The 23,474-nt window shown below is 42.7% G+C and overlaps 4 protein-coding genes across 4 annotated transcripts; 1 reads left to right on the top strand and 3 right to left on the bottom strand.

Annotated features, from left to right (window-relative positions):
- Positions 1–730: 730 nt before the first annotated feature.
- On the bottom strand, positions 731–1,930 carry Gm11595 (predicted gene 11595). Its single transcript, NM_001126322.1, has one exon. It carries the CDS (start codon positions 1,867–1,869, stop codon positions 1,000–1,002), a length of 870 nt encoding a protein of 289 aa, NP_001119794.1. The 5' UTR covers positions 1,870–1,930; the 3' UTR covers positions 731–999.
- Positions 1,931–9,030: 7,100 nt separating this feature from the next.
- Krtap4-8 (keratin associated protein 4-8) lies at positions 9,031–9,660 on the bottom strand. The gene has a single exon (NM_001085547.2). The coding sequence runs from the start codon at positions 9,658–9,660 to the stop codon at positions 9,031–9,033; it is 630 nt and encodes a 209-aa protein (NP_001079016.1).
- Positions 9,661–14,216: 4,556 nt separating this feature from the next.
- Krtap4-9 (keratin associated protein 4-9) lies at positions 14,217–15,274 on the top strand. Its single transcript, NM_001085548.2, has one exon. The coding sequence runs from the start codon at positions 14,272–14,274 to the stop codon at positions 15,004–15,006; it is 735 nt and encodes a 244-aa protein (NP_001079017.1). The 5' UTR covers positions 14,217–14,271; the 3' UTR covers positions 15,007–15,274.
- Positions 15,275–21,691: 6,417 nt separating this feature from the next.
- Gm11596 (predicted gene 11596) lies at positions 21,692–22,370 on the bottom strand. Its single transcript, NM_001099311.3, has one exon. It carries the CDS (start codon positions 22,307–22,309, stop codon positions 21,692–21,694), a length of 618 nt encoding a protein of 205 aa, NP_001092781.1. The 5' UTR covers positions 22,310–22,370.
- Positions 22,371–23,474: the final 1,104 nt, after the last annotated feature.

Here is a 23,474-nt window from a genome sequence, read left to right on the forward strand (position 1 = left end):
GAACTGTAAGCTGAAGTAAATTCTTTCCTCCCCAGTTGATGTGGGATATGGTATTTATCAAAGCAACAAAAACCAAACTAGAACACCTGGAATTTCCATGTTGTATGGAAGAGGTATTGGATAGCAGCAATATTGAGATTAGCAGGAGGGTCTTGGAATGTATATTCTCATTAGATGACACAATGCTGAAGGTTATAGAGTTATTCATGTGAGAAATAATCCCAGAACATGATATAGGAAATTAGAGAAGTCACTGACTACAGGGAGGAGGAAAGGCAGTGAAGAGAGGGATGGAGTGAGCAGGACACCCCAGGAGGCATCATTGACCCAAGCTACTCAAGACCTCTGGGACACTGGGAGGACACATGTGCATTCAAGGGAAAGGGAGAAAGAACACGTACTCACCCACCCTCTCCCTGGTCGAGTGCTCTGTCTAGAGGAGGCTTTGAGTCTCCTTTTTAAACCAACCCTCATGTCAGAGAAAGTCATCAGGAATAGGGTTTATAAGTGCATGGTCTATGAGATCATCTTCCTGTATTGGGAAGAAGATAGAGAGGAAACAGAGTACAGAGTGGAGATACTAAAAGTAACCTGTTGCAATCCATTTGTTATTTATAGATGGTCTAATAGAAGTTCAGAGATGGGGAGGACCAATTGAGAAGAAACAAGGAAACATGGTGTCTTTATATTTGCATAACTGCAATTTTATATTTATTTAACACATAAAGAGAATATCCATTTTTTTTTTAAAATATGGCAGACAACAAAGTATCCTATTGAGTGAAGGTGAGAGTTTAGAGATGTCAGAGAAGACAGAAACGTGTTTCATGTTGTAAAGACATACTAAGAAGGCCGGCGGCAGTTAAGTACATTTGGAGGCTAGAATCACTATCAACTTGGAACAAGGGCTATGATTGGGATCTTGGGGTTCATCTCATGAATGCTTTACATCACAAGTGGAGGGTGATGAAGAACAGGAGAGACCATGGGTGACGGGGTTCAGCAGCAAGAACCACTAGAGCATGCTGGGCGACAACAGGTGGTTCTGCAGCAAGTGGTCTCGCAACAGGTCGGGCGGCAGCAACTGGAGATACAGCACTGGGGCCTGCAGCAGCTGGACACACAGCAGCTGGGGCGGCAGCAAGAAGGTCTGCAGCAGCTAGAAATGCAACAGCTGGGGCGGCAGCAGCTGGGGCGGCAGCAAGTGGGCTGGCAGCACAGAGACTGGCAGCACTGGGGTCTGCAGCAGCTGGACACACAGCAACTGGGGCGGCAGCAGCTGGATACACAGCAGCTAGGGCGGCAGCAAGAAGGCCTGCAGCAGCTAGAAATGCAACAGCTTGGGCGACAGCAGCTGGATCCACAACAACTAGAACTACCACAGCAGGGGCGACAGCAGCTGGAGATGCAGCAAGAGGGCCTGCAGCAGCTGGACACACAGCAGCTAGGGCGGCAGCAGGAAGGCCTGCAGCAGCTAGAAATGCAACAGCTGGGGCGGCAGCAGGTGGGCTGGCAGCACAGAGACTGGCAGCACTGAGGCCTGCAGCAGCTGGACACACAGCAGCTGGGGCGGCAGCAGGAAGGCCTACAGCAGCTAGAAATGCAGCAAGAAGGCCTGCAGCAGCTGGACACACAGCAGGTGGGGCGGCAGCAAGGTCTACAACAGCTAGAAATGCAGCAGCTGGGGCGACAGCAGGTGGGCTGGCAGCACACAGACTGGCAGCACTGGGGTCTGCAGCAGCTGGACACACAGCAGCTGGGGCGGCAGCAGGTGGTCCTACAGCAGGTGGTCTGGCAGCAGCTGGGCTGGCAGCAGCCTTGGCCACAGCCCTCCTCAGAGCAGACAGAGCCACAACAGGAACTGACCATGGTGTTAGAGGTGGAGGTTCTTGGTAGGTTTACAACAAGGTGGGTTGGAAGGTTTGGAAGTGAGAGTCTCCCTGCCCATGTCCCCTTTTATACCCTGCTGAGGGGCTGCTGTCCTCACATGCAGCATTCTTTCCTTGTTATTGTTTGTGTTAATAAACATGTGGTTATCAAATTAGGCAAGTTCCATTTCCTGGCTAAATTATCAAGGTAGATGGAAAACACAGTTTCTTTTCCTGGGTTAAGAGTCACCATCAGCTCTTGATGAAGCATCTCCTAAGTGTCTTTCCTGCCTCAATTTCTTCCAACTGTCACATGATCTTGTGTGTCTAGTCATTATATGATTCAGTCTCATGGTGAATGGCGCTACTGTCTGCCCTTAGATAATCATGATTACTAAGGACCTAAAATTGTTTCTAGTAGTGTTGGAGGACAGAGATTCATCATTCCAACAACTCATCCACAGTGGGTCAGGTGGGTACTGAGGATTTGAATATGAAGATAATAGACATGAATAAAGAAAGGTCTCCCTCCTCTGACTCCTACATTTCCTGTACCAATTTCAATATGGGAACTGAATGGGGAAATGTCAGTGTTTATCCACCCCCCCCCTTTTTTTGCCAGAAAATCTTTATTAGTCATTTATGGGTCACATTGCTGTGGGTCACAGAGCTCAAGTGTCTCACAAAGTTCAGGTTTCTCAGCTCTGGCCTGTGGGAAATTTTTCTCCATTTTTGTCAAACTCTCAGAAGCTATACAATCATACGCTGATTTTTCCAAGACTTACTTTTTAACATTTGATAATTATGTGGCACTACCACTTATGCTAGTTTAAACCAAATGTCCTGCTTCCTCATGGTTTCTGAGCTTGAGACTCTCCTGTTTCATGTTTCCAATGATGGATTCATTTCTTAAAGTTCATTTTGCTTTATATTACTACATATAACTATACACATGTGTCAGTTTTGTGATTATATATCACAAAACTTACATGTGTGAAATATGTGTGATCTACGTATGATATATATGATATATGTATGCATATATCGCATATGTAAATAGGATATTTATATGTATCTATTGTTGGACACAGTAAATGCTTAAAGAGCACAAGCAACCATTCAATTAACTAGATGAATAACCTTTCAAAGTGAGGAATGCTTCAGTCCCTCTTCTCTCCTCTCTTGGTCAAGAAGCAGACAGACACGGAGAAAGAGTACAATCACAGCATTAAGTTTCTTAGTTAGGATCATTTAGTGCCCAAGACATTTGCAATATTTTTATGACATTAATTTGCTCAGCCAATATTTAGTCTACAGGCTTTGTCTCATAGTCTCATATTTGTAGAGCCTGAAAAGATGAAGGATTTAAATAAGTATATGTCCTGGATGAGAGTTTCCCCTGGATTGACACAGTAACAAGGACACCTCTGCTTCCACGTGACCATACATAGGAAGATTTCTTGGTTAGTAGTGGAGTTAGAGAGCCCAGTCCCAACTGGTACATGTAGAACATAACTCCTGTACCTAAGGCTGGGGGATCATTGCTGAAGAGAGAGTGAAAACATTGTTACAGCCTGAGCATCAGGGAGGTTGCTGTGAGATTGTGACTCCTAGGACTGTCAGAAGCTTCACCCATAGAGTCTCCCCAAGTGGCTGAACATAAGTTGAACAAGAACCACAGCAATAGACATGTTAACAAGGATAGGGGAAAGCTCATGATGTCTCAACCCTACACAAAACACGATAGGGAACTTAGGAATGATCCAATTGGGAGAAAATGAATATATATATATATATATATATATATATATATATATATATATATATATATATATATGAGAAACATCTGCAGAGTATTACAAACTGTCAAATACTTCTAACTAGTCTGATTATCAGCAATTTTTATAAATCCACAAGTAATCCCAGTGAAGCCTTCCTTAGACTTGAAAATCTGCTACTAGACTCCTGGAGCTCTGCCTAACATTTGGCTGTGGGTCTCTGCATCTCTTTCAGTCAGATGCTGGGTAGTCCCTCTGAGAGGACAGTTATGTTAAGCTCCTATCTGCAAGTATAACAGAGTATTATTAGTAGTGTCAGGGATTGGTTCTTGCCCATGGGATGAAGTTAGACCAGTCACTGGTTAGCCATTTTGAGTTTGGAGAAGGACTGAGGGATGCAAAAGGATAGGGTCTCCAGAAGAATCACAAGATTAAACTAGCCTGGATCCTTGGGGGAATCCCAGAGACTGAACCACCAAAACTAAGAGCATACACGTGCTGGACCTAGGCACCCTGCACATAGAAAATGTACAGCTTGGTCTTCATGCAGATCCCCCAACAACTGTAGATGGGGCTGCGTCCCTGACTCTGTTGCCTTCCTGTGAATCCTGTTCCCCTCACTGGACTGTCCTGTTTGGCCTCAGTGGGGGAGGATGTACCTAGTCCTGTACTTACTTGAAGCACCAGAGTAGGATGGTACCCAGAAAAGTCTCCTCTCCTCCTTCCGAGAAAAGAAGGGGTGAGTAAAATGAGGTCTGAGAGGAGGGGGGGGGGTGCAATTGGAATGAAAAGTAAATAAATAAATTTATTAATGGGGGAAAAAAGAAAGTACCCCATCAAACTGCCCACATCACCTGCATTTGTGCCAATTGTAATATTAAACAGTTACTTTGAGTACAATGAAATAATGCTAAGCCTCTTCATGAACACAGGAAGATCTCACAGCCACCAGGAGAGACCCACACTAATGAGAATGGGTCAACATGGAGCCTGATGACTGGGTTTGCTTTAAAAGAAGAAACCACTAAACAGAAGAAGCTGAACCATATATTTTTTTGCTAAAATTTACCTGGTATGAAACAAAATTAATAACTAGTGTCAGGGCTAGATACACAGATTAGGTGACTGGTATCTGGGCTATTTCTCTTCTTTTATACAAAGCTCAGTTTCCTAGATTCTGATGTGGGACTTACAGGGTTCACTTATTCACACAACTTATATAGGGTTCACCAAGTATACAAACCACTTCTAAAGGCATGCCCTGTACCCAACAGTAGATGGCTAACACAAAACGAACTCAGTGGCATTTTTGGAGGTTCCTTGTCTAAATAATTTGTGTAAGCAGTATTTTCATTTTGATTTCTTTATTTTTCTCCTTATAGGCATTTGCATGCATGCTAGGGTTTCTGTACTTATGGAATTTTATGTCTATGTGTGTGTGTTTTATGTTTGTGTGTGTGTGTGTGTGTCTATCTATATATGTTTCTTGTGCTTGTTCTGTGGCTATTTTTCTCCTTTTTTGGTACCATCTTATTCCACATTTTTTATTTTATCTTACTTTTTGTATTAATTTGCTAGATTCCTGCTTGCTTATTAAGAGAAAGAAAGAAAGAAAGAAAGAAAGAAAGGAAGAAAGAAAGAAAGAAAGAAAGAAAGAAAGAAAGAAAGAAAGGAAGGAAGGAAGGAAGGAAGGAAGGAAAGGAAGAAAGGAAGAGGGGTGTGAGTTTTGATGGGTCGGGATTTGAGGAGGATTTGGAAGGAATTGGGAGAGGGAAATCCAAAATTAGAATATATTGTATGAAAAATAACTATTTTCAATTAAATCAAAATTTCTCCTTCTGGTTTTGCTTTTTGTGACTTAATACTCTTTAAAAGTTTGAGTGCTGCCCTGTTAATCTGATTTCCTGAGAGCTTGTCTGCTAAAGTTTGAACACTTACAGACAATATCCTGTAGCTCAAGACATTGATTTGCTTGCTTTCAATATTCCTCCCCTGACAGCTTAGATATAAAATTCCTTAAACACAGCATTTGTAGCCATTTCCCCCAACAGTTGGACATACTTTTTAAAATGCTGACATCAGAATAGAAGACAAGCACAAAACAAAATGTCTTTATACTCAAAATTGCTTTGTCTATTCCTGAAACTTTGTTCTGTGTGTGTGTGTGTGTGTGTGTGTGTGTGTGTGTATCTGTCTGTCTGTCTGTCTCTATCTCTCCCCCCTTTATCTATCTATCTATCTATCTATCTATCTCTTTCTTCCTTTCTTCTTTCTTTCTCTTCTTTCTTTCTTTCTTTCTTTCTTTCTTCCTCTCTCTTCCTTCCTTCCTTCCTTCCTTTCCTTCCTTCCTTCCTTCCTTCCTTCTTTCTTTCTTTCTTTCTTTCTTTCTTTCTTTCTTCCTTTCTTCCTTTCCTTCCTTCCTTCCTTCTTTCTTTCTTTCTTTCTTTCTTTCTTTCTTTCTTTCTTTCTTCCTTTCTTCCTTTCCTTCCTTCCTTCCTTTCTTCCTTCTTTCTTTCTTTCTTTCTTTCTTTCTTTCTTTCTTTCTTTCTTTCTTTCTTCCTTTCTTCCCTTCCTTCCTTCCTTCCTTCCTTCCTTCCTTCCTTCCTTCCTTCCTTCCTGTCTTCTCTTCTCTCCTAAATTTTAGAATTGCTTTACAAACACCCAAGGAAAATTTCATTTTAAAAAAATCCATATAATTGTAGGATTTGGTAGTTTATTTGAAGGGGAAGATTTGGGCCTTTCATTGCTGGCATTGATTTACTGTTTTCATTCCCATTGAATTAGTTGTAGGAGGCATCATACGCAGCCTCTAATTGCCCTCTAGAGGGATGGTAACAGTAACAGAAAAGTACAACATAAGAAGAATGAATATGTAGATCTATGAAGTGTAATAGCAGATCCAGAAATAGCCCACACCTTCTGAGTTTTAATAAAGTTGCTATGAACAGATTTGGGGGAAGGGATGTCAGAAGCCATCTAGGAGAGGCTTCGGCAAACAAGTGAGTTTTCTGGAGAAAGCTCACTGTTTTGCATGACTGAGATGGGTGTGCTGTGGAGGCAAAGTCCACGGAGACTTCATCCCAGGATTGTTTCTTGCTGCTGATATGCCCTTTCTGCCAGTAGCTTAATGATTTTCTGGTTATTTACATACTGTGTTGGACAGATCTGCTGCAGAATCATGCAGATGTACTTTCATGTGATAATGCTGTGTAGAAAAATTGATGATTTCATAATTTCTGATAACAATTTCTTAGAACTCCTAAATTGATACAAGTAATTTCAAACCCCTTGTAGAATAAAAGCTCCAAGTAGAGCTCTGTAAAACTTCATGTGTCATGGGCTAATTGCACTAGGAAAAGAAAACAGGCTCAGAATAAGTCTCGGAAAACATTCCTTCTAGATTAGGAATGAGGCCATTATCTGGTAACTAAAGGTCATAAAATGGGAATGGGAAATTTATTGTAAGTGTAAAAGTAGAAAATAAATGAAAGACTAGTTTATCTATCCACGATTTCCAAATACTAAGACACGAGGCAGATAATTTGTCTCTTGACAAAATTGTGCTAACTTACGACATAAAAATTATTACTTTAAACTTAAAATGAACTTGTGAAGCCAGAAAACAGATAATGAATGATTAGTTGGCTACTAGTCTTAAGGTAAAGACATGTAAACAATTCTGCTGTAACTCCCTAAACATTATTGAACTATGACATGATATTGCCTTATACTTACTATGAACTTATTGAATGTAAAAATACTTTTAAAAATACGTGATTAACTATTCTGAGAAAATATAAAAACTAAGAACAACAATAAAATGGAGGTATAACCTTTTCTGCTTCATCCACTCTGTGTGTGTGTGTGTGTGTGTGTGTGTGCGCGCGCGCGCATGTGTCTGTGCATGGGCCTGACTTTCTTTTCTTTGCTTTGCTCTCTGGCTTAGCAAGGGTTAATGAACACCGAGCCTCTTGCCTGGTCAGCAAGAGGTCACTGACTCAGAGAGAAAAGAGACTGTCATTAATCCCCTGCTGCTATCAGCAGGAGTTAAATGCCAGAAGTCATCATAGCTTGGCTCCAGAATAGCAAGAAAGAGTAAAATTTCTAGAAGCCATCAGCTTTTGGGTCTCCAACATAACAGAGAGTTAAAGGTTGGAGGTCATCAGCTTTTGGCCTTCCTCCAATGCTCTGTCCTACATCAGTACCTGACCCTGTCCTGGCAGGCCCTCCAGCACTGAGGGTCCCTTTTGCAACTTGTGTTAGGAAAACAGGAGATTCACGTGTAGGCTACTGGAATTAATCTTTGTCCTTCCCCCAGACAAATACTCACTCAGAATGGATAAAACATTTAACGCCAAAGTTGAAAAGTAGAAACCACAAGAGAAAAAAATATAAAAACAAAATGATAGATCTCATCAAAAAATAAATTACAGAATTCAGAGATAGACTGGAAAAAGAAAAATCATTAGCACCTATTCATTGCCCAGAAAAATCAATATCCAGAATATATATTAAAACTCAAATGTTAAAGAACTGAAAAATGGTATAATCAATAAATAATAGGCAGTATGTTCAGGAGATTTACAGTTCAGTGAAGCAAAAATCAAGACATGATCCTGAGCCCATAGAACTCTCTGTAGTACATTAGAGCTCTGTGAGAGGGAAGGGACACTGGGGTTGGGAACACAGGTGTTAGGCTGCTTGTCCTTGGGGACATAAGTCAGCAGGACAGGTGTGAGCAGAACACCTCCAGTAGCAGCTGGGTTTCATGCCACCGAAGACCCAGGGAAAGCTGTGGGATGCATGGTCACTCGACTGAGTGAGTAAGGGCTTGTGCTCACCCTACCCCCTCACTATGAGAACTCTTCAATCTCCTACCTACTGCTGCCTCTTCAACCAGAGAAAGTTCTCAGCACAGAGGACCATGCATTTGTTCTATGAAAGCATCTATCTGTATAGGAGGAGCTGTGCCATGGGGGCAGTGTTGGCACACCTGTCTTTGTACTTAAAAAATCAGCTTCAGAACTTGATAGATGAGGAAAATAATCTAAGAGGACAAATAAAGAGACAAGATATATATTTGTGTGCCTACAAAATTCAGATTTATTTAATATATAAGAGAATGTCCATTTTTAGGAATATGGTAAAGAACAAATTTGTCTATGGGGATAAGGCCAAACTTTACAGATTTAGGAGAAAATGTAAACTTGTGATTATTTTAGAGACAGTTGATAAACATGCAGGAATAGGGACAATATATTTGGGACCCAAAATCATTATCAGTTGGAATAGAGCCTTTGACTGGCATCTTGGGTTCAGCTCACAAATGGTCTACAATAGGAATGGTGGGGTGATGAAGAACAGGAGACTGTGGGTGATGGTTCTCAGCAGCAAGAGCCACTAGAGCATGCTGGGCGGCAGCAGGTGGTCTGGCAACAGGTGGGGCGGCAGCAGCTGGAGATGCAGCACTGGGGTCTGCAGCAGCTGGACACACAACAGCTGGGGCGGCAGCAAGAAGGCCTGCAGCAGCTAGAAATGCAACAGGTGGGGCGGCAGCAGCTGGATCCACAACAGCTAGAACTACCACAGCAGGGACGACAGCAGGGGCGACAGCAGCTGGAGATGCAGCAAGAGGGCCTGCAGCAGCTGGACACACAGCAGCTGGGGCGGCAGCAGGAAGGTCTGCAGCAGCTGGAAATGCAGCAGCTGGGGCGGCAGCAGGTGGGCTGGCAGCACACAGACTGGCAGCACTGAGGCCTGCAGCAGCTGGACACACAGCAGCTAGGGCGGCAGCAGGAAGGCCTGCAGCAGCTAGAAATGCAACAGCTGGGGCGACAGCAGGTGGGCTGGCAGCACACAGACTGGCAGCACTGGGGTCTGCAGCAGCTGGACACACAGCAGCTGGGGCGGCAGCAGGTGGTCCTACAGCAGGTGGTCTGGCAGCAGCTGGGCTGGCAGCAGCCTTGGCCACAGCCCTCCTCAGAGCAGACAGAGCCACAACAGGAGCTGACCATGGTGTTAGAGGTGGAGGTTCTTGGTAGGTTTACAACAAGGTGGGTTGGAAGGTTTGGAAGTGGGAGTCTCCCTGCCCATGTCCCCTTTTATACCCTGCTGAGTGGTTGCTGTCCTCACATGCAGCATTCTTTGCTTGTTATTGTTTGTGTTAATAAACAGTTGACTCCCAAATTAGGGGATTTTTTTCCTAACTAAATTATGAAGGTAATTGGGGAGCCCAGTTTCTTTTCCTGGTGGTAAGAGTCATCATCAGCTCTCGCTGAACCATCTTCGAAGTGTCTTTCTTGCTTTAGTTTCTTCCAAACAATTGTCCCATGACATCATATTTCTAGTTACTCTATGATTCAGCCTCATATTAGACAGCTCTACTGTCTATCCTTAGATAACCATTGGGACTACAGGTCCATAATTGTTTCTGCTGACCCAGAAGAATAAAACTTTATCATACTGATGGCTCATCCATAATGGGTCAGACGGGAACAGAACGTTTGACCACAGAAATGCCAGTGGTCTGAGAATAGGGAGCCTGTTAAGCCATATCTCCTACCCCATGTGGACTAAGGTTTACGTTATAGATTATTGTTCAATGAGAAACACAGAACAATTTTAGGTAGAAAACTAAATGATGAAATTTTGATTTTTTTTTTCAGAGAGAAAACTGTAACACTCAATTTCAGCATGTCTTAGGAGACATGGACTATAGCACAACTCAGCCTCAAAACCACACACCTTATTTCTGCCATGTGGGATTCCCCCCCACCTCTGTCTCGCTAGCCTAGTTGTCTTACTTTGATAGCAACTCCAGATCCAAGCTCTTTCTTTTCTAAGTTGTAGCTTCAGTTAGATGATCAATTTAGTGCCTCGTGCTCTGTTTGGCTCTGGATCTCCTGTGTCACCTGTCTCTACTCAAGTAAGTAAACTTGACTTCATCCTTCATCCTATGAAAAAATGGAAAAAGAATGAGTAATTTTTAAAAGGAAACTTCTATATGAAAGGCTATCGGCTATTATTTATTTATAGTCAGGATACATTAATGACTTAAAGAGTGCAAAAGATCCCACCCAAGTGTCCAGGTGATTAGGCCTTCTAAAAATGAGGAATGTTACCAGTACATTATTCATGGTCTGTTGGTATAAAAACAGGCAGAGACTTGCTGTAGCTATGTGGTGACATCATTAAAAGTCTTAATTAAGACCATTTAATGACCAAGCATATTTCGTAAATTTTTACCACACTTGCTTAGCAAACATTTGTTCTCTTTGTGTTTTCTTTGGCTTGTAGTTGTAAAGTAGGTAGTATGTATAAACAATGATACATATAGGAGTGTTGTTGTTGTTGTTTTGATTCATTGTTTTAAGAGGGACCACAAATGTAATAAAGGTATTGGATGAAGACTGTGTTAATTGGTTAAAAAGAAAGTTTTATTTCTATTTAAGAAGATTAAGTAAGCTCTTTTCTTGTAGGTAAAATGACCATGGATTTTCACTGGAAAATTGATGTGTACAGAATGACAAATCTTCCACCAGCACAGGTCCTTAGTGGCTCAAGATTGAACCCCCTTCAGGGTTGGGGAAGTAATAGTGTCTGGTTCTTTTGTAGAAGGCATATCATTTATTTGCTGTCTGCTTGGATTTGGTGTCCATAGTTAATGGACCTCCTCAGGTTATCCCAATGGGCAGTGAAATCTATGGTCCACATCACTAAATTGCCAATATAACATATATCTGTGTTTATTTTAGTTCTGGACAGAAAACAAAACAAAACAAAAAATATGTTTGCATAGCAGTGATTTAACTAATAGCAGATTTTGTATATACGTGAGAGAGAGAGAGAGAGAGAGAGAGAGAGAGAGAGAGAGAGAGAGAGAGTGAGAGAGAGTGATTTAGAACCCCTGCACTTTGAACACAGCAGACTGAAACCCCAAGCATCCTCCTGACTATTTTACATCCCTCTAGTACTCACAGGACTTGAATAACATCAATGAGATGGAACAATAGAGAATCAAGCTTTGACTTCAGGGGCCAGGGAATCACTAATATTAATCCACAATTACTTTTATACTACTCCTGTGCCTCTTCTGTTTGGTGGTTTCTTCTTTTAAAACAAATCTAGTCAGAAGACTCTACTCCACGTTGGGGGCCTGCTCTATTTTATGTGAGATTTGCCTAGTATAGTGAAGAGACTCAGCATTATTTTGTTGTGTAGTGGTCAAAGGAACTGTTGAATATTACAAAGGATAGAAATGCAGGCCATGTGGGCAGTTTAGTCGGTGGGGGGTGGGGGGATTGCAAGTCTAAGGGCTCACTAGATTCTCCTGTGAACTTCTAAAAGCTGCTGATACTCAGACTAGTTAGCGGGATATTGTTCAGGGCGTGAGACTGAATTTGGCAGATTATAATATTTTGTGGATGTCTCCCATGCAGCCAAACATGAAAAGCCCTGGCTAGAGGGAGGAAAAAGTGCTCATTTTTTAAAAATTTTGTGATGTGTCTTTGAGCGCCCTACCTTGTGTGGTGCTAGGCATGCCTTGTACCAAAGAACTATATACACAGCCCCAAAGATGATGATGATGATCTTATGTTTTGAAGTTATAATACAATTACGTCAATTTTCACTTTGTATGTATGTTTAGTGTATATATAAATTCTTGAATACATAAATACAACCTGCTCAGCCTGTGTAATGTTACTTGTATGTATGTTTTTCAGAGATGACAATATGGTGTGTTCTTCCATGGGAAAGAGTGTTCTCCCACTTGGATCATTCCTATGTTTACTGTACTGCTTTGTGTAGGGTGGAGACATCATGAGCTTTCCCCTATCCATGTTGATATGTCTATTGCCATTGTCCTTGTTCAACTTATGTTCAGTCAGGTTGGTGAGACTCTGTGGGTGGAGCTTCTGACATTCCTAGGAGTCACAATCTCACAGCAAACTCCCTGATGTTCAGGCTGTAACAATGTTTTCACTCTCTCTTCAGCAATGATCCCCCAGCCTTAGGTACAGGAGTTATGTTCTACATGTACCAGTTGGGACTTGGCTCTCTAACTCCACTACTAACCAAGAAATCTTCCTATGTATGGTCACATGGAAGCAGAGGTGTCCTTGTTACTGTGTCAATCCAGGGGAAACTCTTATCCAGGACATATACTTATTTAAATCCTTCATCTTTTCAGGCTCTACAAATATGAAACTATGAGACAAAGCCTGTAGACTAAGTATTGGCTGAGCAAATTAATGTCATAAAATGTTGCAAAGGTCCTGGCCACTAAATGGTCCTAATGGTATTATTTAATGGTACTCTTACACTGTTACTCCCTTGTCTGTTTCTTGACCAACAGAGGATAACAGAGGGACTGAAGCATTCCTCATTTTTGAAACATAATTCATCTAGCTAATTGGATGGTTGCTCATAACCTTTAAGCATTTACTGTGTCCTGAACTAGACACATATAAATATTCTATTTACATATGTTATATATGCATATGTATAAATTATTTGCATAGTTAAATATGTAAATATTTAAATATGTGTTTAAATCTTTAGATATGTGAATATTTGATATGAATATATATATCACATATTATTACACATATATCACATATGTAAGTATGTGTAACATATAATCACAAAACCCACACATGTCTATATACACACATGAAATGAACATTAAGAAAGGAGTCTAGTCCTTTCTAGACTCCACTAGAAACATGAAACAGGAGACTCTTCAGCTCAAATCCATCAGAAAGCAGGATGTTTGGGTTTAAATTAGCATAAGTGTCAGTGTTACCTAATTATCAGATGTTGTTGCAAGGTAAATCTCGGAAAAGTTAGGGTATGACCTCATATGCTCTTCTAAGCCAAAAAGACAGTAGACAAAAATGGAAAGAAATAATCCCACTGGCCAGAAGAAAGAAACCTAAATTTTGCCAGACACTTGAGGTCTGTGACCCCCAGGAAAGACAGGCCCCATAAATGACTGTTAAAGGTTTTCTGACAAAAGGGGGGTGGTGGATAAACATTGACATTTCCCCATTCAGTTTCCCATATTGAAATTGGTACAGGAAATGTAGAAGTCAGAGGAGGGAGACCTTTCTTTATTCATGTCTATTATCTTCATATTCAAATCTTCAGTACCCACCTGACCCACTGGGGATGAGTTGTTGGAATGATGAATCTCTGTCCTCCAACACTACTAGAAACAATTTTAGGTCCTTAGTAATCATGATTATCTAAGGGCAGACAGTAGCGCCATTCACCATGAGACTGAATCATATAGTGACTAGACACACAAGATCATGTGACAGTTGGAAGAAATTGAGGCAGGAAAGACTTAGGAGATGCTTCATCCAGAGCTGATGGTGACTCTTAACCCAGGAAAAGAAACTGTGTTTTCCATCTACCTTGATAATTTAGCCAGGAAATGGAACTTGCCTAATTTGATAACCACATGTTTATTAACACAAACAATAACAAGGAAAGAATGCTGCATGTGAGGACAACAGCCCCTCAGCAGGGTATAAAAGGGGATGTGGGCAGGGAGACTCCCACTTCCAAACCTTCCAACCCATCTTCTTATAAACCTACCAAGAACCTTCACCTCTAAAACCATGGTCAGCTCCTGTTGTGGCTCTGTCTGCTCTGAGGAGGGCTGTGGCCAAGGCTGCTGCCAGCCCAGCTGCTGCCAGACTACCTGCTGTAGGACCACCTGCTGCCGCCCCAGCTGCTGTGTGTCCAGCTGCTGCAGGCCCAGCTGCTGTGTGTCCAGCTGCTGCAGACCCCAGTGTTGCCAGTCTGTGTGCTGCCAGCCCACCTGCTGCCGCCCCAGCTGCTGTCGCCCCAGCTGCTGCATTTCTAGCTGCTGTAGACCTTGCTGCCGCCCCAGCTGCTGTGTGTCCAGCTGCTGCAGGCCCCAGTGCTGCCAGTCTGTGTGCTGCCAGCCCACCTGCTGCCGCCCCAGCTGCTGTCGCCCCACCTGTTGCATTTCCAGCTGCTGCCGCCCCTGCTGTGGTAGTTCCAGCTGCTGTGGATCTAGCTGCTGCCGCCCCACCTGTTGCATTTCCAGCTGCTGCCGCCCCAGCTGCTGCAGGCCCAGCTGCTGTGTGTCCAGCTGCTGCAGACCCCAGTGCTGCATCTCCAGCTGCTGCCGCCCCTGCTGTGGTAGTTCTAGCTGCTGTGGATCTAGCTGCTGCCGCCCCAGCTGCTGCAGGCCCAGCTGCTGTGTGTCCAGCTGCTGCAGACCCCAGTGCTGCATCTCTAGCTGCTGCCGCCCCACCTGTTGCCAGACCACCTGCTGCAGGACCACTTGTTGCCGCCCATCATGCTCTAGTGGTTCTTGCTGCTGAGGTTTCTCACCCACAGTGTCCTGTTCTTCACCATCCAGCATTCCTGATGTAGACCATATGTGAATGCAAGCCCACGAGGCCAGTCAAAGCTTCTCTCTTAACATATTGATTTTTAACCTTCTAACTACATTGTCTTGTCCCTGTGTCTTTGTCAATGAACACAAGATGGATTTGTGTGTGTGTGTGTGTGTGTGAAATCTGTAAACAGATCTCATCCCCATACTTTGTTTCCTTCCCCATTTTCAAAAACATACTCCCCTCATATCTTAAATAAATCATAGCTTTAAAAGCATAAAAGGATATGTATGTCTCATCTCTTCTACTTATTTTGCTCATTTCTAACAATGCTAAGAGTGCAGCAGATGATTTCAGGTTTGTCATCTCTGTTCCCTCTGTATTCATCTTCCTACATAGTAAGATCTCATATGGCAAGCACACACATCTCCCTGACCACCTCTAGTGTAAGAGTGGTCTGTAGGAAGGATAGTGAAGCCACTGAGCACAGAGCTCAAGCAGTGAAATAGAGTTGTGATCACATGCCATCCCATACTTCCTCTCAAAAAGAAGGGTGTCATGGTGACTGTCCTGAGTCCATGGGTGTCACGGGAGCTACTTGTCTCCTATGCTGTTCTGCTCATTGTGTTCCCCAATGGCGTTCTCTTTGCCTGGTGTGATCTTTCACATTGAAATACCCAAGTAACTTCTTCAAGTCCATGTCCGAGGCAGCCTTGAGTCTGAAGCAACTCAAGGATTCCTGATCCCTATCCCTGTGTCACCCAGCACCCATACCAAGACCACACGATGACTGTACAGTGTGGAGGCCTGATCTCAGGACTGCTGCTTACTGCCTTGATCTACCTCATGAACCTGTAGATATAGGTCCAGTATTTGTACAGTTGTGTTACACTAGCCGTTTTCAGTCTTTTGGTTGAATTAAAAAAAAAAAATCCAGAATGTTTTCACTTAGTATTGAATGATTTGACAGCATAGTGGGTCTTTCATGTGTACAGAAAGTGGTCCTATCTCAGGTGTCCTGGCTTACCCTCCCTGACAGTCATCCCCTCTCTGCCCTCCTAATGACCCTAATCCTTTTCCAGCTCAATTTTCCTACTTTTTCAGTCCTTTTTTTGGGGGGGGGGTAAATTTCATACATACGAGACAACATCCCATGACACTCTTCCTGGGGCTCATTTATTTTGCATAACATGAGGTGCTATGCTCTTATTTCTGCAACTGGCAGGATTTCATTTTTTTTTCTTGCTGGGAGAAGAATTCTCCATTGTGTGCATCTGCTCATACATACTGGGCTTATTTTAGGACTTGACTATAGTAAGTAGCTCCCCATAATCATGGTTTTGTGGCATCTTGAGTGTGTGTGGCCTTCAGTGCCCTTCTGTGCACATCCAGGAATAGCATAGTCAGATCATCTGGAAGCTCTACTAGCTTTTGAGAAAACTGAACTGATTTCCATAGGGATCAGTTTACACTCACACTGGCAGGGTATAAGGGTTCTACTCCTTTGTATCCATTCTACCATTTTTTTTCTGTTTACACGATGATAGATATGGTGGAATTTCAATATAGTATGATTTACATTCCCCTGATGGTTTAAAATATTCAGTCATCATCTATGTTTTTAGTGGTCCTCTATGATTTTTCTCTTTGAAATGATGTTTTGTATAATTTACCCATTTGTTGGTTGGATCTTTTGGTGTTGACTTATTTAGGTCTTGGGGCTGGAGTGATGGCTCAATGGTAAAGAGCAGAGGCTGTTCTTCTAGAGGACCTGGGTTTGACTCACACCCACATGGCAGTTCACAACTGTCTATAACTCCAGGAGATACAATACCCTCATACAGACATGTATGTATACACACACACATACACACACACATATGCCGGGGACCAGCCCCAGGCTGGGTCCTCTGAAGCACCTGAGTGGGGACAGCGTTGGTGGGGTGCAGAATTTGGTCTTACAAAAGAGTAGGGTTGCTTTCTATAATAACATATACCAATTTTGACTTTAAGCTACTCTGGATCTACTGATACTTGTTGCTAAGAGCAGGGTGATTAGGTAAAAGATTTGTTGGCTATTCCTCCTTCTCTGACCAAACAGCCAGAAGCCCTTCATTGGTCTGGATGGATAATTTGTGAACCAGAGAGAAAGGAAAGGAAAAGAATTAAGATGCTTTATAAAGGCAATTATGTAAGACACATATACATTCGTACATTTACATTTTCACTCACATTCTGATTTACACATTAACAAATTCACATTTTTTATTGGGTCAAATTACCTGTCTTACACACTCCACAAGTATTTATGCATGCTTACATACATATACATATACCTACTTGCATATGTACAGACAAACAGACATATACATTTGGATGGATGGATGGATGGATGGATGGATGGATGGATGGATGGATGTGGCAGAGCTCCCCAAGCCAAACCAGTTGACCAACAACGTTATTTCTTTTCTCTGGTCTTTTTATAACTCTTAGAAAAAAAGTTTGTTAGAAAATTACCTCAGAGATAAAATGTTACATAAAATGGGAGTTATAGAAGGATGTTGATACTATGTTCAAATCAGTGTTTCAGTTTAATATGCTCATTATAAATTCAAAGCAATAGCTTTTTATATGGCCTTATTTTTATCATAGTGCACACCTGTGACTTTATCCTTGGACCTAAGTGTTTTCTCTTGAACACAAGTTTGTCCCAAGTCTATTTCTCTTTTAAGTCTAATTATGAAAGCTCATTGTATTCCTTATTGTGCAGCCTTCACTTACTATATTGGAGTGGGCACATTCTATTCTTGATTCTAACTTTGTTACATCTTTCTAGCAAAGCACCTAAGACCATCTCTTAAAACTTTCTCCCTAAAATTATTTTAATCAAATCAGGAATTTTATAGAATCATTAATTCATCTAAATAGGATTAATTCATGGAAGTTCATCTTTATGTTGATCTGCAGGAATCTGATCTATAGGATGGGCTAGTATCCTGAGATAAAGTCTCTTTGGAGCCTTGCCGTTGAGCTCCCTCATTGCAGACTTTGCAAAAATACAACCTTCTGGAAGGCCACCTGCTAGCCTTAGCCTAACCTAGATGGCTCCATACATATATATATATATATATATATGTTTATGTGTGTATATATACATATATGTATATATATGTGTGTGTGTGTACATATATATGCATATATATACATATGTGTGTGCACATATATACATATATACACATGTGTATATATATATATGTATATATAGGTATATATATATATATATATATACATATATATATATATATATACACATGTATATATATGGTCCAGAGATTAGAGAAATAAATCAAGAGTAAAGTATAGAATAAGGGTCGTATTCTTCCAATTAAATAAAGCATATCAACATATTTTCTTATTCGTTTATTATTAAACTCCCTTACGAGATAAATTTTCTTTTCTTTTTTTTAAAGATTTATTTATTTATTACATGTAAGTACACTGTAGCTGTCTTCAGACACACCAGAAGAGGGCGTCAGATCTCATTACAGATGCTTGTGAGCCACCATGTGGTTGCTGGGATTTGAACTCTGGACCTTCGGAAGAGCAGTCGGGTGCTCTTACCCACTGAGCCATCTCACCAGCCCCACGAGATAAATTTTCATGTAGGTTTAGTAACATATACTTATGAAAACCCAGAGCCATGCCAATTTTGGCTGCCTATTTTGAATTATGAGCAACTCCAAAAACTCTTAATTGTCCCCATACAGTGCTCCACACTGACTTACATTAACTCTGATCGTTATGTGGTTCACCTGGGCTGTCTGTGATCTTATCCCTTTCTTCCTGAAGAGCTCCAGTCTACTGTAATATTTGCCATCAAAGCTTGAGCACCAGTGACTTGACTGCTACATTTCTCTGTGATGCTCTTCACCCCACTGCCAGCTTTTTCCACACCACCTTAGTTAACAGAGTCCCCACACCACCAAGGAAACAGCCTGCTGAGTCTTGAGAGCTTACGAATACATCTATTCCAACATATCTGTTTCTCCTTGGAGTCTGATTTCTTTCTTCCCTTTCCATGAGTTGAATGGGACCAGACAAATGCGGATTGGTAATCTACATCTCTTTTATTTCCTTAAAATGTAGCAACAAAAAACCAGCATGCATTCATTATCTCACAGCTTCTGTACATCATCAGTCAGGTGCAGCCATTCTTCCTGGTGTGTTCCAACGTTTCCCGGAAGGTGTCAGTTGGCATTGGGGTTATATGTGAGGAGACCACATTAAAGGATCCGGTTCCATGATCACATGTGTCATTATTTATGCTGTGGCTGAGAGTGTTCAGTTCCTTAAAGCAGCTGAAGCAAGAGACTCAGTCTTTGCCAGGTGCTGAGGCAAGGCTGGTATCTGGTAGATTTGTTTGTTTGTTTGTTTGTTTGTTTTGGCACAGGAATCTCTCCCACTTAGTATAAGCTCATGGAAAGCCAATGATAGAGAAAAACCCTGGAGGACAGAGCTGGCTACCAACAGGAGAGCTTCAATCTCCTGTCAGTTCACCAATGAATATTGCCATTTGCTGTTGGTTGGAAGCAAGTGGCTTGAGGATGAAGCATTACACACATTTTGAAGTACTAGATATGTGATAGCAACTGGTGGCAAATTTTAAGGTTGCCTGCTCAAGATAGTATAGGGTGTTTTATCTTTAAAAATTATCTTTATATAATATCCACAAACTTACTGTGTAATTCATCTGCATTTGTTGTATGGGTGGGGAGTTGGGAAGGATCTGGGAGGAGTTGGGAGAGGGAAAACCATAATCAAAATATATTGGATTAAAAAAAATAGAACAAAATTCCTGCTTCAGTTGCTGCTTTTATTGACTCTTAACACAACCTCCTTTAGAAGGAAGCACTGAGGTGAACTTAGGGAGTGACATAAGTCAGCAGGACAGGTGTGAGCAGAACACCTCCAGTAGCAGCTGGGTTTCATGGCACCGAAGACCCAGGGAAAGCTGTGGGATGCATGGTCATTTGACTGAGTGAGTAAAGGCTTGTGCTCACCTTACCCCCTCACTGCAAGAACTCAGTGCCAAGGCTCTTCAGTCTCCTACCTACTGCTGCCTCTTCAACCAGAGAAAGTTCTCAGCACAGGGGACCGTGCATTTGTTCTATGAGTGTGGGTTAAATGGTGGCCCGTGTCTGCCCCAGGGCTCGGCCGCTGGAGACTTGTGACACAGGAGTTTGGCTCGGGGGTCCTCAGAGCTGCACAGGGGTTGAGGACATCAGGTTCTCAGACTCCCAGACGCCACTGGATGCCGAGGAAGAGCTGAGAACAGTGGGGGCCGCAGGCTGGAGCTAGCCTGTCTAAAGGGAAAGAGAGAAGCTCTTGCTGGATCCCGTGAGGAGGAGAGAGCCTTTGGCTTGCTCAGCAGGGTGGTTTGTCTTGGTGGAGGCCATGTCTGGGAGCACAGAGAGGCTTTCTGCTAGAGATTAGCTGCTGGCTCCTGTGTGTGTGTGTGTGTGTGTGTGTGTGTGTGTGTGTGTGTGTGTGTGTGTGTTTTGGCATTTTTTTAAAAATTAGATACTTTCTTCATTTATATTTTAAATGCTATCCCCTTTCATAGGTTCCTCTCCTAAAATCCCCTATACCCTCCCGCCTCCCTCTGCTCCCCAACCCACCCACTCCTGCTTCCTGGCCCTGGCATTCCCCTATACTGGAGCATAGAAGCTTCACAAGACCAAGGGCCTCTCCTCCCACTGATGGCCGACTAGGCCATCCTCTGCTACATATGCAGCTAGAGACATGAGCTTTGGGGGTACTGGTTAGTTTGTATTGTTGTTCCTCCTATAGGTTGTCATGGCAGAGAGTTGTGTTGAATAAAACTCTACCCCCTTTCTCAGGGTGGGCTTGAAATTAAATACCGTTTGCAAGGAGGAGTTTCTGGGAAGGGGAGTTTATTGGCTAAACCCTTCAGACCTTTCGGTACTCCATTAAAATGAAGCTCTGTCTTGAGGCTACATTTTCTACCTGTAGAAGGGCTTTGGGGCGTTTCCCTTACGTGACTGATGGCCACAGAATTATGAAGAGCTGTGGCCTCATGTCAGGGGCCTGGTGTCCAGGAGCATGGTAAAATGCTGACCGTTTCTTACAGAATTATCCCCTGCGGGGTCACCAGGGTCTCAAACCTAGCTCAACCAGAAACCAGACTGCCTTTCAGGGTCTCACATCTATCTGTATAGGAGGAGCTGTGCCATGTGGGCAGTATTGGCACACCTGAGTTCATGTGCTGTTTTTGTACTTAGAAATCAGCTTCAGAACTTGATAGATGAGGAAAATAATGCGAGAGGACAAATAATGAGACGAGATATACATTTGTGTGCCTACAAAATTCAGATTTATTTAATATATAAGAGAATGTCCATTTTTAGGAATATGGTAAAGAACAAATTCGTCCATGGGGATAAGGCCAAACTTTACAGATTTAGGAGAAAATGTAAACTTGTAGTGTTTCAGAGACAGATAATTAATAGGAGTAGAGACAGTATACGTGGAGGCCAAAATCATCATCAGTTGGAATAGAGCCTTTGATTGACATCTTGGGATTCAACTCACTTATGGTCTACATCACAAATGGGGGGTGATGAACAATGAAGACTGTGAGTGAAAGTACTCAGCAGCAAGAACCACTAGAGCATGCTGGGCGGCAACAGGTGGTCCTGCAGCAGGTGGTCTGGCAACAGGTGGGGCGACAGCAGCTAGAGATGCAGCACTGGGGTCTGCAGCAGCTAGACACACAGCAGCTGGGCCTGCAGCAGCTGGGGCGGCAGCAGCTGGAAATGCAACAGGTGGGGCGGCAGCAGCTAGATCCACAGCAGCTGGAACTATCACAGCAGGGGCGGCAGCAGGTAGGCTGGCAGCACAGAGACTGGCAGCACTGAGGCCTGCAGCAGCTGGACACACAGCAGCTGGGACTGCAGCAAGAAGGCCTGCAGCAGTTAGAAACGCAGCAGGTGGGGCGGCAGCAGCTAGAGATGCAGCACTGGGGTCTGCAGCAGCTGGGCACACAGCAGCTGGGTCTGCAGCAGCTAGAAATGCAGCAGCTAGGACGGCAGCAAGTGGGCTGGCAGCACACAGACTGGCAGCACTGGGGTCTGCAGCAGCTGGACACACAACAGCTGGGGCGGCAGCAGGTGGTCCTACAGCAGGTGGGCTGGCAGCAGCTGGGCTGGCAGCAGCCTTGGCCACAGCCCTCCTCAGAGCACACAGAGCCACAACAGGAGCTGACCATGGTGTTAGAGGTGGAGGTTCTTGGTGGGTTTACAAGAAGATGGGTTGGAAGGTTTGGAAGTGGGAGTCTTCCTGTCCATGTCCCCTTTTATATCCTGCTGAGGGGCTGTTGTCCTCACATGCAGCATCCTTTCCTTGTTATTGTTTGTGTTAAGAAATGGGTGATTATCACATTAGGCATGTTTCATTTCCTGGCTAAATTATCAAGGTTAATGTAAAAGAGTTTTCTTTCCTAGTGTGTTAGGTTTGTGAGCTCTTGATCTACTCAGTGTCTTATGGGCAGTTCCTTCTAGACTATTTTCACAAGACACTATGTGTCGTGTCATTGTGTCCTTCTGTCTCGTGCTACATGGTACAACTGTTCACCCTTTAGTAATTATGATTCCTACAGTTCATATCTCATGACTGAGGAAGATGAAGCTACATTAATTTAATGGCCCATCATAATGACTCAGGTGAGTCAAGGTTAGACATCAGACACCTCCCCGAGTAGACTATGATGCAGTTTCCAGATTTTATTTTTAAACTGGAAACAGAATAACCTCCAGATAGTAAGCTCTAGATGGTAAAATGTTGCACTCTCTTCCTCCTCCTCTTCATCTTTTCTTCTCTTCTTCTTCTCTTCTCTTCTCTTCTCTTCTCTTCTTTTCTTTTCTTTTCTTCTTCTCCTTCTTCTTTTTCTTCTTCTTCTTTTTAATATTTCTTCTTCTTTTTTTTCCAAAGAATTTGCCTGCAGAGCAGAGTCAAACCATAAAATGAATGTCCCTAAGTTTTGCCCTTTGGCCTTATTCTTTAGTCCTCTGCATATAACTGATCCTGCCAACCATATCATCTTTGTTACAAAATGTCAAAACTCCTATTAGACAGCATGTCGTTTCCTATTGCTCTGGCTCAATGATTGCAACCTGTGTGCTGTGATTCGTTTGGAGGTCATTTTTCATAGGGGTTGCCTAAGATATCAGAAAACACAGATATTTATGTTACTATTCATAACAGCAGAAAAATTACAATCATGAAGTAGCAATGAAAATAACTTTATGGTTGGGGGGTCATCACAACATACATAACTCCATTGAAGGATCGCAGCATTAGAAGGTTGGGAACCAATGGTCTAGCTTCCCCCAGCCTTTCTGTGTTTGTTGAGGCCTTGGGTCTTGTAGACACAC

Source organism: Mus musculus, chromosome 11 (assembly GCF_000001635.26).
Source record: "Mus musculus strain C57BL/6J chromosome 11, GRCm38.p6 C57BL/6J".
NCBI classification, from domain to species: domain Eukaryota; kingdom Metazoa; phylum Chordata; class Mammalia; order Rodentia; family Muridae; genus Mus; species Mus musculus.

Bases quoted from the DNA above. Each gene is read 5' to 3' on its own strand.
- Gm11595 (NM_001126322.1), bottom strand. From the start codon at position 1,869: ATGGTCAGTTCCTGTTGTGGCTCTGTCTGCTCTGAGGAGGGCTGTGGC.
- Krtap4-8 (NM_001085547.2), bottom strand. From the start codon at position 9,660: ATGGTCAGCTCCTGTTGTGGCTCTGTCTGCTCTGAGGAGGGCTGTGGC.
- Krtap4-9 (NM_001085548.2), top strand. From the start codon at position 14,272: ATGGTCAGCTCCTGTTGTGGCTCTGTCTGCTCTGAGGAGGGCTGTGGC.
- Gm11596 (NM_001099311.3), bottom strand. From the start codon at position 22,309: ATGGTCAGCTCCTGTTGTGGCTCTGTGTGCTCTGAGGAGGGCTGTGGC.